General features: G+C 40.9%; 1 protein-coding gene across 4 annotated transcripts in view; it reads right to left on the reverse strand.

Annotated features, from left to right (window-relative positions):
* The window catches only part of si:dkeyp-72e1.9 (syntaxin-binding protein 4), a 31,335-nt gene extending 19,043 nt beyond the window's left edge, over positions 1–12,292 (reverse strand). For 2 of the 4 annotated variants that reach the window (XM_041230214.1, XM_041230213.1), the window contains exon 1: positions 509–784. In XM_041230214.1, the coding sequence (XP_041086148.1) occupies positions 509–555 (47 nt within the window). In that variant the 5' untranslated portion in view covers positions 556–784. Of the gene's footprint in view, positions 1–508; positions 785–11,308; positions 11,373–12,094 lie in introns of those variants that run through there. The other 2 variants (XM_041230210.1, XM_041230212.1) reach the window with 2 other exon arrangements.
* Positions 12,293–17,552: the final 5,260 nt, after the last annotated feature.

The raw sequence follows: 17,552 nt of genomic DNA on the forward strand, positions 1-17,552 counted from the left end.
ATTATCTATTTACTTTGCTTGCTAAACACAAGCATACATTTAACTGGAAGAAGAAAGAAAAAGCTCTGATGTAACGTTGATAACAGATTATAAACTTCTCCAGCACACAGAACGCGAGTGGTGCTACTTCAACAGCGCTCGCTTTCACACAAGGGCATCAATCAACACCGGACTTGAAATTTACTGCGGATGTATATTGTGATGATATATTACACTATACAACAAAAAAAAAAAAACTGTTCAATTAAAACAACAGACTGACGGAGCAGCCCTTCACATTGTGGAATAGCACACATGCCATTACACAATCCTCTTATAGCATGCACAGCACTGTGCGAATCTGAAATCCCCTTACAGCATGCGTAGCGCTGTGCAAATCTGAGCAGCAAATATCCCACGCCAACAAAGAGACCACTATGCAGTACTCTGCAGTCCTGACACAGACTGCCAGGCTGAATCTCAAACACCCTGAACATGACATCAAGACAAAGCTTTATTCACACATTACCTGCTAATGATGACGGCTCCTTTATACATCACAGAAAACGTTGGCATTTTGTTTTGTCTTCTTTCCACCCAGCCACGGCAAGTCTCTGCCTTTCCCTGCTGCCTCAGCACCGTGCAGAGCTTCCAGCAGCAAGCAGACACATGATCCTCTCATATGGCTGTTTAATTCCCCTCTCTATTAACAGATCATCCAAAACATTACTAACTTTGCTGACAGATTAACTCTTATGCAAGTATAGTTACAATGCCGGAAGATGCTTTTGGATTTCAAAAGGCAAGAAAAGGGAACTGTCCAGCAGTGCACCCAGACTGCAAACAGGAATGTGTTCACACCGGCCGTTTCTGTAGCAGGGCGGTCCTGTGGCTGTTCCACTGAAACCACAAAGCAGCTCAGAGCCCAGCTGTCCTTGTGATAATGAAGGGCTGGTTGTATAGTGCTGCAGGGTCTGGATTACAAATCTAGGTATCAGCTCTCTATGTGTGATGAGCATCATATTGAGTCACTTTACCTGGTAGCAGCACTCTATGTGTGATCAGCATCATATTGAGTCACTTTACCTGGTAGCAGCACTCTATGTGTGATCAGTATCATATTGAGTCACTTTACCTGGTAGCAGCTCTCTATGTGTGATCAGCATCATATTGAGTCACTTTACCTGGTAGCAGCACTCTATGTGTGATCAGTATCATATTGAGTCACTTTACCTGGTAGCAGCTCTCTATGTGTGATCAGCATCATATTGAGTCACTTTACCTGGTAGCAGCTCTCTATGTGTGATCAGCATCATATTGAGTCACTTTACCTGGTAGCAGCTCTCTATGTGTGATCAGCATCATATTGAGTCACTTTACCTGGTAGCAGCTCTCTATGTGTGATCAGTATCATATTGAGTCACTTTACCTGGTAGCAGCACTCTATGTGTGATCAGTATCATATTGAGTCACTTTACCTGGTAGCAGCTCTCTATGTGTGATCAGCATCATATTGAGTCACTTTACCTGGTAGCAGCTCTCTATGTGTGATCAGCATCATATTGAGTCACTTTACCTGGTAGCAGCACTCTATGTGTGATCAGTATCATATTGAGTCACTTTACCTGGTAGCAGCACTCTATGTGTGATCAGCATCATATTGAGTCACTTTACCTGGTAGCAGCACTCTATGTGTGATCAGCATCATATTGAGTCACTTTACCTGGTAGCAGCTCTCTATGTGTGATCAGCATCATATTGAGTCACTTTACCTGGTAGCAGCTCTCTATGTGTGATCAGCATCATATTGAGTCACTTTACCTGGTAGCAGCACTCTATGTGTGATCAGTATCATATTGAGTCACTTTACCTGGTAGCAGCTCTCTATGTGTGATCAGCATCATATTGAGTCACTTTACCTGGTAGCAGCACTCTATGTGTGATCAGTATCATATTGAGTCACTTTACCTGGTAGCAGCTCTCTATGTGTGATCAGTATCATATTGAGTCACTTTACCTGGTAGCAGCTCTCTATGTGTGATCAGCATCATATTGAGTCACTTTACCTGGGTACCAGCTATTTGGAGTCACTTTACACAGCTATTATTTTTTTCCACAAGTGTATTATTTTTTTCCAAAACGTACCATTGCTTTTACATCTTTAAAAAGCAGCAAACTGTTCCTCTGCCTCTCAAACTCCCCCAAAACAAAGACTGCTATGAGAAAATAGAACAAGAGGTGGACACCACAAGCTCAAGAGTTTCCAATCATTTTTCTGAGCTCAGCACAAACTGTGCTCTTCAGCAGCCATTCAAGACAAACATCACGCAGCTTAAATGCAGACAGAATTATAAATGGCATTCTTTCATACATAACTATTGTTACGCGACCTGCGTGACTAAACTGAATATGCACCAAGTCCAGTATGTGTTTGGTTTTATTATTCGATTAATAGACACAGCGCTGTTTATATCTCATTTAACGATGGTGTTTCATCAGGGGTCCTCTCTCAAAGTGTTTCCCAGCAGTGTTACATGTTGAAAGAGTATTGCAGTTTGAATCACAAGCAAGTAAAGAAGATTAGGAAATGTGCTGTTTGAGACGTCTCTCTCTGACCTTGCACTGCAGGAAGATTGCACAGTGATCAGCATCATGCACAGATACAATGCCCTTGTGCATCTACTGGACTTTAATATACTCTATAGACAACACAGAACAAACAAACTCTTTCTCTCAAACACATGAACAAGCGACACACACACAGGCAGGACAGACAGTATTTAATGAAATACTTTCAATAGGAATTGTGTTTACTGATACAGTGCCTTCCAATAGTGTGGTGCCCCCGCCCTGTTTATTCCATCTTGGATCCTGCCATGCTGGCTATTCTCAGTACAGTCAATCACTAGATAGCATTACGTTATGTAATCAAACAAACAAGACTGACAATGAAGTCAATTGCTTTATGGCTTTTTTGTGATTAAAGAGTAAATATCTAAATAAGGGAGGGCTGAAGCTAGGGCAAGATCAAAATGATTTTCTGCCATCCTGTTACCATAGCAACCGTGACTTGCATCAGAACTTGCATCACCAAATCTATACAGTGAGCTGTTATCAGATTATAGGGTAATCTGGGACATATCGAAATATCACAACAGCAATTCACTCCAGGCCAGTGGGAACCCTGCAAACAAGCAACAAACAAGAAACCGGGAGTGACTTTATAATACAAGGGAAATAAGTGCATGCCAGCAAAATGAGAATTCACAAGCCCTAAATAAAATTCTAATTCTCAGAGAGATGTAGAGTGGGCAGGAAACTCATTGAGGGAGTGTTCTGCACATTTCTATTATCCCCGAGTGTTCTGCACATTTCTATTATCCCCGAGTGTTCTGCACATTTCTATTATCATCCACAAGCCTGAGTACTGTATGTGACACCTTACAAAACAAACACTGAAACACTATTGATTCAAAAAGACATCAGGGATCCCACAACGCTTAAACTTAAGTGTTAGAATAACAACTGGCAGAACAATGTCTGCTGGCAAGAGACGCTAGTTTTATAACAATGTCTGTAATGCCATGTTTTCCACAGATGAGGATCTACAATTGTAATACTTGCCACCCGTCCTGAAGACGTCGTTCATCTTTATATAACAGAAGCAATACTAGCAGTACTGAGTCAAGGCATTCTATTTCAGGGTCGCTTTCAAGTTTAGAATGAATTCAGCTCATCTGAAAAAAATCTTTAAACTCTGCCAGTCAGTGATTACAACGGGTAAGTCATGCATCTATTCCAGAAGGAAATGTCTTACTGTAATGCAAATGCTTCATTTCAGCAGAAGGTGTGTCCTAGTATAATATGTGCTGTATCCCAGCCCAGTGCAAGCGTAATAGAACACAGTACTATGTATACTGGAGCACTTTGTAGGTGAAAAAGCAGTATGCTCAATTTCTATTACTGTACCGATAAAGCAAAGTATTTCTACTACAAAAATGAGCAGCTTTACCACTTAACCTGTTGAATTGATCCAACTGCTAATGAGTTATTACATGGCTACCAAGCTTAAAGTTAAACTATTTAAAAGCAGGCAAAATCCCCTCTATATACACTGCTTAAAGAGCGACTGCGACTGCTACGAATAATAATAATAATAAAAATAATAATAATAATACAGTATACTATGTTCTGTAAAAAAAAAGATATATATATATTTCCACGAAACGTGGCGTGCTATCCTATCATAACAAAATATCTGAAAAGTATTTTTGGAAATGAAAAAAAGTTAAGCGGTCATAGTAATAGAACTCAAGAACCTACAGTCTAACAAACACCAACAGCGCCCACACATTTCATTCTACCATCGGCCAGTAATTGAAAGATGTGCATGGCATTGATTTTTTTTTTTTTTGGTGAGTCTTCTTGCAGAGAAGATATTATTTTATTTTTGGCTAACTGAGAGTTTGGCAACACATAATGTTTCTTTATAAATAAGTATTTCCCTACAGTAGGATACATGCCTTTCTACAGAGTAAACTGGAAAGCCATGTGTTTAAGTATGAAGCCGAATTCTTCAGCAACAGATTTAAACACATTCTGTATTCGGGCTGTTTTAATTGTGTGAGCATGTTTTTAGACGCGCGACAGCAGTGTACCATTACAGTGTAAAGAATATACTGTAAATACTGAAACGAATTGAACTGCATCAGCTACAAGAAATTTCTGTTTATTACTATGCATGTGGCGCTACTATTTATAAAAGGAGCGGTGATAATGAGGCAAAGTTGCAGATAGTTTGTAACAGCGTGTTAGTTCGCAGGATTTACAGCGTTAAGAATTTATACTCGTGCTGAGTGAATGCGTTGAAATGAAGAAGACGCTGATCTGCGCATCTTACCAGTAAATGAGCGAAAGACCGTCAAAGCGCTCAAGCTGCCTGCCCGGGGGTTTCAGACAGGACATCGGATCCAAAAATCAGAAGTGTAAGAAAATATTACTACAGGAAAACTCTCAGGAAATAAAAGCTATGATTCATCAATCATTAAAAAATAAAAGGACATATGTAAAAATTATCTCGCGATTTCTTGGGCTCACTCCACGCGGCGCACGTCACTACAATTCGCATCGAATTAATTAAGAAGAGATTGGAACCCGGCGATTAGGCTGAAACCGTGTTTTTAATCTGTCAGACACGTGGTTCTGTTCTGACCGTCTGTTGCTGTACAGATCACCCTTCATTCATTGTTGTTATTTTATGTCTAGCATGGTCAGATAATTCAATGAGCGATGAGCCCTGAAGCATGCTGGTAGGGTCTGTCTGCAAGTCGCCCTGTCGCCCTGATGGAAGACAGCCCTGTGTACAGTCGCCTGCTTGTCGTGTGTTTGTCGGTGCTGGTTTTGTAAGAAACAGACGCATTACAACTGTGCGTAAAAATCCCAGTTGCATGTGCAAGCGATACGAAAGCCCTTGTACTTCATATGTCCAAGTGGAAACCCACAGCGTTATCATAGCGGGTATCCAGTTTCACCGGCGCTCTGCAGTCACATTGGATGCTGTTGTATATATTTCATCCAGATGCTTATTTAGCGAGCAATTTCTCCACTGGATGCAGGTGCAAGTCCAGCTAAGCCTGGTTACCTTTACTAAAGGTGCTTCGATAAAGACAGGTCCAGACAGCCAGTACAGTGGCCCTGCATAGCAGAAGTCTTCCGACTCTCCAAACTCAGTCTGTTTTAACACGACACTTATCTTGAACGTTGTAGTCCGACAGGTGGAATGGGTGCAATTTACATAAAGGTGGCGGAATAACCATTCAATATGTAAATGAGAAACACATGTGTTAATGAGCAAATGAGAGTTTTGACGTAATTTCAGGATTTCACTCAATGGCCAGGTGGGACTGAAAGGTAAAAAGCCGAGAAAAACAAAACAGGCGCGTGCTTCAGGAGATACGGAGAGAGAAGAGACTTTTAATAAAACACAGCAGTACAGAAAGTGCTAAGAGAAAAATAAAATAAAGTCAGAGCTCATTTTAATGTCATTTTCTAAATGTGAGTTCTGATAATAATAATAATAATAATAATAATCTATTCATTATAGTTTCATGAACCCGTTTGCACTTTATGAAAATGAATAACACTTGAATGTTAAGAGGATACCTTAAGAACGACATGCTGCGCGTGATACTGGCAAGATACACCCGCGGGTATCCCTTCAGCGCCACCTGCGACTGCATACTGGAATTCATTTTAACCGAGCCTGTTTGAAATATGTTCCCACCTCCTCGGAACTCAAACCATTTTAGACGAATACTCAGCCACCCTCACAACCCTTTTGATTTTTGCACGGAGGAGGTATGTTAATGAGGCACCAACTTCATTTGCATAACAGTCCTCATAGTGTCGGAAATGCGGTTGTGTCACTGTTCTCATCCTTCCTGGACATGTTAGATTTTTGCTCGGAACATAAAAAACAATGGGAAAGCTAAACACCGCCACAAAAGTCCAACAGTCGGAAAAGATTTGCTATTCAGGGACAATGTCTGGACTTCAAGCAAGTGGTGCACTAATGCCTCGAGTCACTCGTCTGACTTGGTTTGGTACTGAATGCGAAGAAAATTTGCTCACCCTGATTTGTACTTTTATTTTGATGTGTTCCTTTAGTTATGCTGCCACCTGGTGGTGTTTACTACTACTGTGACTGCTGCTTTTCAACTGATAATTTGCTTAATAAATCTTTTTAGTTGTTTTAGCTTAAACAGTTGCAGAGTTCAAATTACTTAGGAAATGTTATAGCTAACTTGGAATGAAGTACAACATTCCACTGAAGACACTGCAACACAACATTCCACTGACAACAATGCAACACAACATTCCACTGAAAACAATGCAACACAACATTCCACTGACAACACTGCAACACAACATTCCACTGATGACACTGCAACACAACATTCCACTGATGACACTGCAACACAACATTCCACCGAAAACAATGCAACACAACATTCCACTGAAGACATTGCAACACAACATTCCACTGAAAACAATGCAACACAACATTCCACTGAAGATATTGCAAGGCAACATTCCACTGACAACACTGCAACACAACATTCCACTGATGACACTGCAACACAACATTCCACTGATGACACTGCAACACAACATTCCTGATAGTTTAATAATCAAAGAAGGGGCAGAAAAATGGTTTCATTTGCAATGAAGGGCAGGAGTTTCCATGCCCAGTTCCTGGTACAACCAGCCCTTTGTGTGGAAATCATAGAATATTCCCTTTGTCTGCAAGGCCTTTAACTTTTCAAAGTGTACGCAGTCTATTGGAAGGTCATGAATCACATGCATTTTATCAACTTGCAAGTCTGCTAATTTTATATATTTATTTAAATATATTTATTTAAGCTACAAATATTGAAAGATAGAAAATCCATGCAGTTATTGTTATTATATTCCTAAAAGATGGGCAGAACTGTCCTCTATGATTGTTGTTTGCATTCTATACAAACATGCCTTTTTTTTATACCGTTTCTTGTCTGTATAAGAAGAACCTGTTCTTAATCACTAATGCGCAGGGACTAATGTATTGAAAGTTTTGGCACTGCACCCATAGGAACTATTTGAAGACGGCATGAGTCTCAGGGCTCTCGTTGCAGGCAGACACACAGAGGAGTGAAGCAAGGACCTTCAGAATAAATTGAGAAACACCTGACTACAGTCCAATTGGCACACATGAGTATAGCAGGGGATCTATAAATATCATTAGCAGTGCAGCGTGTGCAAGTAAAGCCTGCAGTGTCTGTGTTGAGAGAGAGGACAGCATGGGAGGACAGCTGCAGTGTCTGTGTTGAGAGAGAGGACAGCATGGGAGGACAGCTGCAGTGTCTGTGTTGAGAGAGAGGACAGCATGGGAGGACAGCTTCAGTGTCTGTGTTGAGAGAGAGGACAGCATGGGAGGACAGCTGCAGTGTCTGTGTTGAGAGAGAGGACAGCATGGGAGACTGCTGCAGTGTCTGTGTTGAGAGAGAGGACAGCATGGGAGGACAGCTGCAGTGTCTGTGTTGAGAGAGAGGACAGCATGGGAGGACAGCTGCAGTGTCTGTGTTGAGAGAGCTGACAGCATGGGAGACTGCTGCAGTGTCTGTGTTGAGAGAGAGGACAGCATGGGAGGACAGCTGCAGTGTCTGTGTTGAGAGAGAGGACAGCATGGGAGGACAGCTGCAGTGTCTGTGTTGAGAGAGCTGACAGCATGCTCCTATAACTGTGCATTGGCTTCATCTCCGCTCAGTTATAAAGAAACACCCAGTGAATACTCTCACAAACATGTTATTGCTACTTATTTAAAAACAGAACCTATCTTCAAAAAGGAATCTAACCACACAGATGATTATTAATATAATGCTTTCCATATTCCCTTATACTTGTACCATGTTAACTTTGCTGTCTACACAATACTTTATAATGTATACATGTTTGTTTTACATAGTCCTGACAGGGCAACAACTTCTGTGCATCCACTCAATAAATGCATTGTGGCTCCTTATCAGTATACTGTGTGTTCAATCTCAAAAAGCCTTCTGATACTTGTTTCATGCTGTGACCTGCTTGAAAGATGACCACGATACATTTCATTGACCTGCTTTGCCTACATACTTGCAGCACACGGCCAGGGCTGAAGCTGAAGAAGCCGGAGCAGGACTGTGTGCAAACAGGGCTGCAATGAGCCAAGTAGGGCTGGAGGGTATTGGATTATGAAACACACCATAGGACATGTTCAAACAGTGAGGAAAATAAAACAATGCTTCAGAATACTAATAGAGTACAGGGGTTAGAAATGTGACAGACTACCAGCGAACGATACAAAAAGTCTGCCAAGCCAAACAAACCAGTGAAAAGGACAGTCTGTTCTCAATAATAAGTTCAAGTAACCCTCCCAAGCTCGAGGCTCTGGTTGAGCTGCAAGCTCTCACCAGCTGGATTTCCTGCTGTGCAAACACTATAGCAGGCTCTGTGCTCTGAGCACACTATTGTTATCTACGTTTGTAAACTGAGGGAAGGACAAGGACATATTCAGACAAGGTGCTCACATTACTGTCAGGCCCATCCCATTCTAGTTTCAATGCAAGCCCGGTGTGATGTCACTTCCTGGATTCTATGTCTGCTCATTACAATTGTGAATTTGAAAGCTGCTGGATATTGTGTGGCTCTTTACTTTGTTAAACGTATGTTCATCACAATTATAAATAGTGCAACATGTGAAGGAGCCAGCCCAGCTGAAAAACAAGCCCAGCTGAAAACCAGAATCTCCAACATTCTACACATTAGACTACGTGGCGACAGTATTTACAGTATAATCGTAAATCTCAAAAAACTACTCACTTCTAAATCTTTTGTAGTCATTTTTGTATTACTTTAGTATAAATACATGTTAATTTGGATTCATATGTTGTTTTTTTCTGACTTTATGTGAACGAAAAGACACACATTTGCCCGTTTTCTCATTGGAAATAGTGATATTTTGAAATATCATTGTCCTGGTCACAAAAGCAAAGTTTGTGGGGAATAATAGCCATTTTCTATACTTTTGAGGCATAAGCAATTAGGAAATAACACTTACTACCCAGGAACAAAAATTGTGTTACATAGTGTAATATTATACCCATGCTTTTTCAGTAAATAACCTCAAAAAAGTTTCTAACTGTAATCTATTACAGTTTCACACACCTTTCCCACTGTGTTATGTATTTGCTGTATGGTTGACCACGTTTTTACAAAGCTTTGCCATACATTTCATGTTGTGCAGTTGTGTTTGCCATCACATTTCCAGGGCCAGCTTAGAAAAAAGACAGGATTGACTGCATTCTTGCGAGTGTAAGGGAGGGGCTGCGCACCACAGCCCCGGATGACTCATGTGTGCTGCTGCCCATCCCAGCTCTCTGGGTTGCAGAACAGCACAGCAGGCCTGGCTAGTGGGTACAGAGAGCAAGCAGGGCAGGTTTCAGCATTCCTCATGCATATCTCGTCAGGGTGTGCTAGTTACAGGTGTCACAATAGCTCTACAAACAGGTGACTTGGACTAGCTACAGCTAAAAGAATGATAGTTGTGACAACATGTAGAAACCAGTCTCATCACAGATTCACACTATTACTGAGTCTAGGTCTCAACACAGCTCCTCTGCAGAGGCCAGCCCCAGAACGTTGCATCTTCAGGGGAGAAGAGCGAGGGGGAGTGTGGCAGAGCAAAGCTCTGCCCTTTTTTAAATTGGCAGGGATGGGGTTAACTTCTCCTACCTGCCTGGGTTTATTATGTTCAGGTGGCTGGGGTTGATTAGTTGATTAGGTTAATTAACGATCAATCAGCGCCCAGCCACCTGACATAAAAGGAGGCCTCTGCTTCTCATTTGGGAGAGGGAGCTGAGGAAGCAGGTTGGTTTTTTTGGTTGTTTGGAAAGTTTGAATCCAGTGAAGGCATTGCCCAGCCTGGAAATTGTTATTTTTGTAAGTTTTGCTTTTTGTCTTTCTTTGTGTTTAAATTGCTTTGTTTTGGCCCTTGTGCCCTTTCATTTTTGTGTTTATTTATAATAAAATAGTTATTTTTTTGAACTGCAGTCTGTCTCTGGGCCTCTTTCCACTCGCCAGCCTGCCACACTCTATTTTATAAGAGTAACAAAAACACACGGAAAACCACAAATCCTGCAAGTATAAAACAAGCTTGAAACTGGCACATGACAAACTGTAAGCAAAATGAAGTGCTCTTTTAGTCTTTTTCAGTTAATTTAAAAAAGACCTGCAGATTTCATTATTGAAAGACAAAATGTGAAATTTACAATTAAAAAACAACTTATGTCTCAAATGAACTTTGAGTCGTTTATTTATAGTTTGAATCCCTTGAACTGTATATTAACAGGTAGCTCGGTCCTTGCAAACCACTTCGTTGTCTCTTGTTTCGAGTCAGCTTGTCACTGATCGTGACATGCTGTGGTGTCTTGCACAGATCCCATCACACTGTATGGGCTTCCTGCGCACAGTCATGCTGAGAAATCATTCCATTCCTGAGAGTTTATTCTGCTGACTTCAGTTTGTGTTTGTTGAACTCTAACCCATAAAACCTAATATGTGATGCGTGAAATACTGACTCATGTTTATGCTGGTGTTATTTTTCAGAGAGCCCTTTTAAACGAGCTGTGACTTGCTAAGAGATTCGTTTGGTGTAAAACAAAATACAATTTTAAGGGCCATTTATACTGGTTTACGGCACTTGTGAAGTCAGTACCTGTGTGAGGAACATGTACTGTGTGTACAGTGATCTTACCTTTGGCTCAGTGAAGGTGTAACAGTGTTGTGATATGCTGCCATTGCACATTCTGTCCTGTCTCCTGTCAGAGAGATGAGAGGAGGTGAATAGCTCTACAAGCACGAATGCAGACAAGCCCAGCTGTTTTGCACTGTGGTTAAGACGCTTGCTTGGCGCTGGATTGGGTTCAGCTCTGTTACAAAGGCAACTCAAGACATCCTGTCAAGTTCCATTCATACCTTTCCTTTACAAAATGAATATGCAAATAAGCATTGTTCTGATAACACACATATTTCTGCTTTACGCTACATACATTGTTGAGAAGCCTTCATCAGCAACAAGGCCAAACCACCAAGTATTTGTGATTCACAGAAAAATACCTGCAAACAAGCACTCAGTTAAATACCACAAGAGAATGGAATCATAGCCTCAATCTACACAGGGTTTGAATGCAGATACGTTTCTTTCCAGTATTCTTATCTTTGCTACGCTCTAGGGTCTTGTGAAGTCACTCAATTTACACTGTATGTGTTGCATTGAAAAATTCCTCAAACATTCCTTTCTGGTTTCCCTCCATCAGCTCTTTCCTTTGCAGGCTGTCTGTCTTGGCAAGGTTGTGTTCAAGGTATGTGACCTACACCCTAGCCTGACTTAACCCAACAGGGAGTTGAGGGTCCCTTTCCTCCCCTGAGGAAGACTGCATCTCAAATTACAAACTAGATAATTCTTTAAAAGATTAGCACCATAAGCACACTTCATGTAGTGAAGCACTGAAGAAGCAGGGGAAAACCGTGCTCAACATACCTTGTATCCCTTCCACAGTCATCCCAGAATGGGTGCCTTTGAACCAGACAAGCCAGGTCTTTACATTCTTCACATGGGCATTGTGGACTAGTTGCTGCTCAGCAATGTGACAGAGACCCAGTGGGGTGTAGAGGAGGACTGGAGATTCCAGGCTACCAGAAATATGCAGCCAGACTAACCTGTTCCTCTGAGATTCAGAGTGCAACAACATTTCCTTTGTAAATGTTTTAAATCCTTTAGAGAGCCGTGGCTCCCAGTGGGTGCATTGCCCTGTCATCAGTATAAAGGCTTGGTTCCCTGTAGCCTTGGAATTGTTTGGCTTCATGCACCGAGATTGGCACTCCCATTTTACAATGAAGAGTTTCCACCCAGACTGTGAAGGTTCCCCAGACACACGAAACCAGCTAATAAACACACTACAACACTGGGGGTTCTGCAGATCTGTGGGTCTGTTCAAGCTGGTGAAATGATGGCTGATCCACTGTGGTTGCTGAAATGATTCCATGCATTTTTTCTGTTTTTACAGACAGATATACATGAACATGGACTGGATTGGTAAACCTCAGTTAATACAAAAAGCCCTTTTCTTGTCATTTTGTCTATACAAGGTCAGGTGGATAAGTAGATTCTGCAGCCAACAGATATGTAGATAATTAAAGAGCCAGAATCACGTCTATATAGGTTATAACGAATGACTCGCGGTCCGGTACATGTTAATACCTATAGGGTGTATTGGACCTTGCTGGGCCGTTTCCTATCTTCCTGAAACACTTGAAATAATTTTATAGCAACTGTCACAATGATGTGTAGGCCTAGACATACCTTTTAGATTTGATTTTGCCTATATTCTTTCTTTTGTGCTTGACTGTGGTCAGGACCACACATCTTGAAAACTCACCTCTCTCTTTGCTAATATTTAAGGAATTTTAGTGCATAAATATTTGGCTCAGATTTTATTCCTGGGACGTAAACTGAAAAAGCATGAAGGATTCAGTCAGGTGACCAGAAATGGGAAAATGAAAGAACACAAAACACAGCACACCATTTTTTTCAGTTAAGGTCAAATTGATTGAAAAGGCTGCATGTACAACCCTATGAAGGTTAAGCCATGACACTGGATTTCTAAGTGAGATCTGTCAACCTTGTTGCTTCCTCATGTCATTAACCTGCTAGTGTGTGACACACAGTCAAAGGTAGTTATTAAAGCAATGGGACCAGGTGCCAGTTTCACCTGTTTCAGAGGTGAGTGCATTCCTCAGGTAAAACGACAAAATTCCAGGCAGCCACTCTGAGATTCACTTCAAAGAAAGCTTTGCGCAGTCTGTCTAGACTTACGTCTATGCATATGGGAGTACTGACTCCACAGCAGGATACTACACCGATCTATTGCACTTCACTTGCTCTGGTATTAGGGGTGTTGCATTGAAGCTGATTTGCTTCTAAGCTTCAAGACCAATCATTCATGCAGTTTGTCTTGGAATTGAAATGTTTTTTCTTCAACTTGTTTTTTTGCCAAAGAATGTAGAAGAAGAACCACAATACATTCAAAAGAATGCTCTAAAGAATGGAATGATTGCTATTGGAAACATCCCTTTCTACTCCCTTTTACTTTGTAACACTTACTTTGTTAACTCTGTGAAGACCCCATATAGACAGAGTTAGAGGCTGCATTGTGCATGGAGTGGGCAGCCACTGTGTCAATTGTGGAGGATTTAAAGGCCATCCCATCGTTTTGACGCACTGCTAGAACAAAATAATTTGAAATTTGCCCATACACACTGCCCTTACACACACAGCACACTCCCCCTACACACTGCCCTTACACACAGCACACTCCCCTACTTACACACATCACACCACACAAGCAGATAATGAATGAGCCAGTATAACCAAGGTGGAATTGGGGTTCCAGGATTACAATTGTAAATTAATTCATATTTAAACTGACAAATGGCATTAATGCTGATTGCATTTTCTTAAGATAATCAATGTTTCTTTGTAAAGCTTTGTTTATTTGTAGCATAGTTATTGAGCAAGCTTATTAAACATTGGCAATACTATATGTTAGTACATACATATTAACCCGTCAGTTGATTTGGCTCAGATTTAGATTATAGTTTTTAAAGAGTGGTACAAAGCAAGACTCACTTAGCCACTTGGTTTTGCAACACGGCACACATTTACTGACTCTTGCGCTGTTGAATGTATCCTTTCAGTTCCGCCATCAATAAACACAATCCATCTGTGTGAGGAGACCCCTTCTCTCACCTATGTAGATTCACGGCGTCCCTATCTTCAGAATTAACATTTGGAATCTTAATTAAATAACAATGAACAAAGTCTGGGGCACTTTAAAAACCATAACAACAAAATAACAAGAAGCAAAAGACTGGCTATCTAGAAAATAGATCGACACTGTCAGTCGCTTTCTAATGAAGTACTTTCATTTTGAAATACTGACCGGATTCCAGCTCCATCATTCCCTACCCACCATCTCCTCCTCCTACACATTGGCAACACTGCGGCATTGACCTGACACAGTTCAACTCCAGCAATTAACCTTTACACTGCCGGCAAGGTAGGATTCTTTTTAATTCCTCTTAAAGCAAGCGCAAATGTTTTCTAATAGCAATGATTGAAAATATATCCAAAATATAAAAAAAGAAAAAAGAAAAAAAAGAAACACAGATATCAGTAAATCTGTCAACAGCACTTAATAAGCATTTTTAAGAAGCTGGTGTTCTGTAAATGGTGCTGGACACATCCTGGCAGCCTGTGTTATTTGTCTCCTCTCAGCCAGTGAGCTACTCTCCTGAGCTGGGGGAAAGGATGGGCAGTGCTTTAATACCAGAGTGTTGAAGACAGATTTAAGTATCTTAGAATGATTTGTTGTATGGTGTAAGGTTAATATAATAGTATAATAATTGATTCAGTCTGAAGGAGAAATGCCCATAAATAAATGGGTTGCAGTTTAGACAATAAAACAGTTGGTTCTGTTTCAAATCCATTTTTGTGTGACTCATATAAGTTCAAAACATTGAAATACTTTAGAAGCTTTTTGCTTTTCATGTCAAAAACCTGGAAACAATTGAACCCATCCACAAACACAACGTGGGAAAAGAAGGGAAACATATGAGTCACGCAAAAATGGATTTGAAACAGAACCAACTCTGTTTTATTATTTAAACTGCAACCCGTTTGTTTATGAATGTTTCTCCTTCAGACTGAAGAACTAATTATACCATAAGTATAGAAAACTATTATATTAACCTTATACCATACAACAAATCATTGAAGATACTTAAATGCTAAGCTATGCTATACTACACTACTACACTATCCTATCTTATACTATACTACACTATCCTTAGCTATCCTATACTACTACACTATCCTATATTATACTACTACACTATCCTATTCTATCCTATACTACTACACTATCCCTAGCTATCCTATACTACTACACTATCCTATTCTATCCTATACTACTACACTATCCCTAGCTATCCTATACTACTACACTATCCTGCGCTATGCTATACTACACCACTACACTATCCTATGCTATACTATACTACTACACTATCCTATGCTATACTACTACACTATCCTATGCTATACTATACTATACTACTACACTATCCCACACTACACTACTACGCTAGCCTATCTTATGCCATGCTATACTACTACATTAGCCTATAGTATACTACACAGCTACACTATCCTATGCAATGCTATACTACACTACTGCACTATCCTATGCAATGCTATATTACACTACTGCACTATCCTATGCAATGCTATACTACACTACTGCACTATCCTATGCAATGCTATACTACACTACTGCACTATCCTATGCAATGCTATACTACACTACTGCACTATCCTATGCAATGCTATACTACACTACTGCACTATCCTATCTTACGCAATGCTATACTACCACACCAGCCGATACTATACTATACTATTACACTACCCAATGCTATGCTATGCAATACTATAGAGCAGGTGTAACGCACCGAACTGAGGACCCTCACTGTTTATATGAAAGCAGTAATTGAGAGACTGTGATGTGAATACATTTGCCTGACAGTATCACTTCATAAGCAAATGTTGTAGGAGATTTGCCTGCTTCTTTTGTTATTCAAAAGCAAGTGTCTCATAGCTCTGCTCCCAGTGCCGTGATCATTCTATGGATAGGAAGGGTATTTTCTTGTCAGTTTATCAACCACACAGAACCACTTGGCTAATAACTAATCCCTGCTTTTTAATTGAAAAGTGCTTAGTAGCTAAATTGCTGTGCTGCTGTCTCTGCCAGGCCTTACATAACTTTAATACTATGCAGCTCTGACCTTGCCTAATCCAGGACAATCACACTAATAGCAAAGAACTGGGTACATGTAGAGGGAAGCATGCTGTTACTGGCATTTTAATAAGTATAACGCATTCTCAAGCTTCATGTACAGTGTTTAATAAAGACATGCATTACTGTGCACAAAAATGCATTTCCTTTCCCCTACTCTGAGCTTTTATTTAATTTCCATTTGGGTCCTAATCCACACTGTAAGCTGTATGTGAAATAGTACCATGGACTGCCCTTCATATGAGTAGCACAAGCTTCACTTCCCTTGTATCTCTTGCAGAACAGAATCATTCCACTCCCCATGTGCACCTTGAAAGCCTTTGAAGTTCTAAAAGGTGACACATGTAAGCAGGGAGGTGTGTGTGAGATCCGGCCCCAGTGTCAGTTCAGTTCCACTCGCTGGGCTGAGAGGCAGCTGAACCAGCTCTGCCAGTACAGGCCCAGTGTTTGGCAGGACGCCCCTCCTTGACAGCCACGTCCATCGCTAGGTGTAACGACAGAGCAGCTTAGGAATTGCAGAGAGGACACACTCTCTTTCTTATGCATTTCATTAATTTCACACTCTGGGCGAAACCAGCCTTTTTCACATATTTTCTGGGCAGAACCAAGCAAGGAACATCCCATTATCATCAACGAGCAAGACCTCCTGCTCCCACAGCACCTGAAATTGCCTGAGTCTTTGAACACTTGAGCAGTAGTTCTGTTCACTTCTGAAGCAACAGCAGATGTATTGTGTCTCAGTGATTGGGGACTCCAGTGTGACACAACAGTATTGTTTGTTTCTCTCTATTATACCCCTAATCAATGCTGAAAATCCTAATAGATTTATTGAAAACAGGAAAGTCACCAGCAGACATGGCTCAGTGTTAACACTGCCCCTGGAGACACGGCTCCCAAACAGCAAGTCAAAGCATTCGGTACAAGGCTAAAAAACTTTACCAAGAGCTCTGACAACCAAAAACACATGTAGTCATGTACGAACTACAAGCCTGCGTACACTTACAATGCACATCCCCTCCCCTCCTCTCCCCCATGACAATGAATGGATGCAGATGTGTTCTGCTGGAAAATGCAGTGACTCAC

The sequence above is a fragment of the Polyodon spathula genome, chromosome 26, assembly GCF_017654505.1.
Source record: "Polyodon spathula isolate WHYD16114869_AA chromosome 26, ASM1765450v1, whole genome shotgun sequence".
NCBI classification, from domain to species: domain Eukaryota; kingdom Metazoa; phylum Chordata; class Actinopteri; order Acipenseriformes; family Polyodontidae; genus Polyodon; species Polyodon spathula.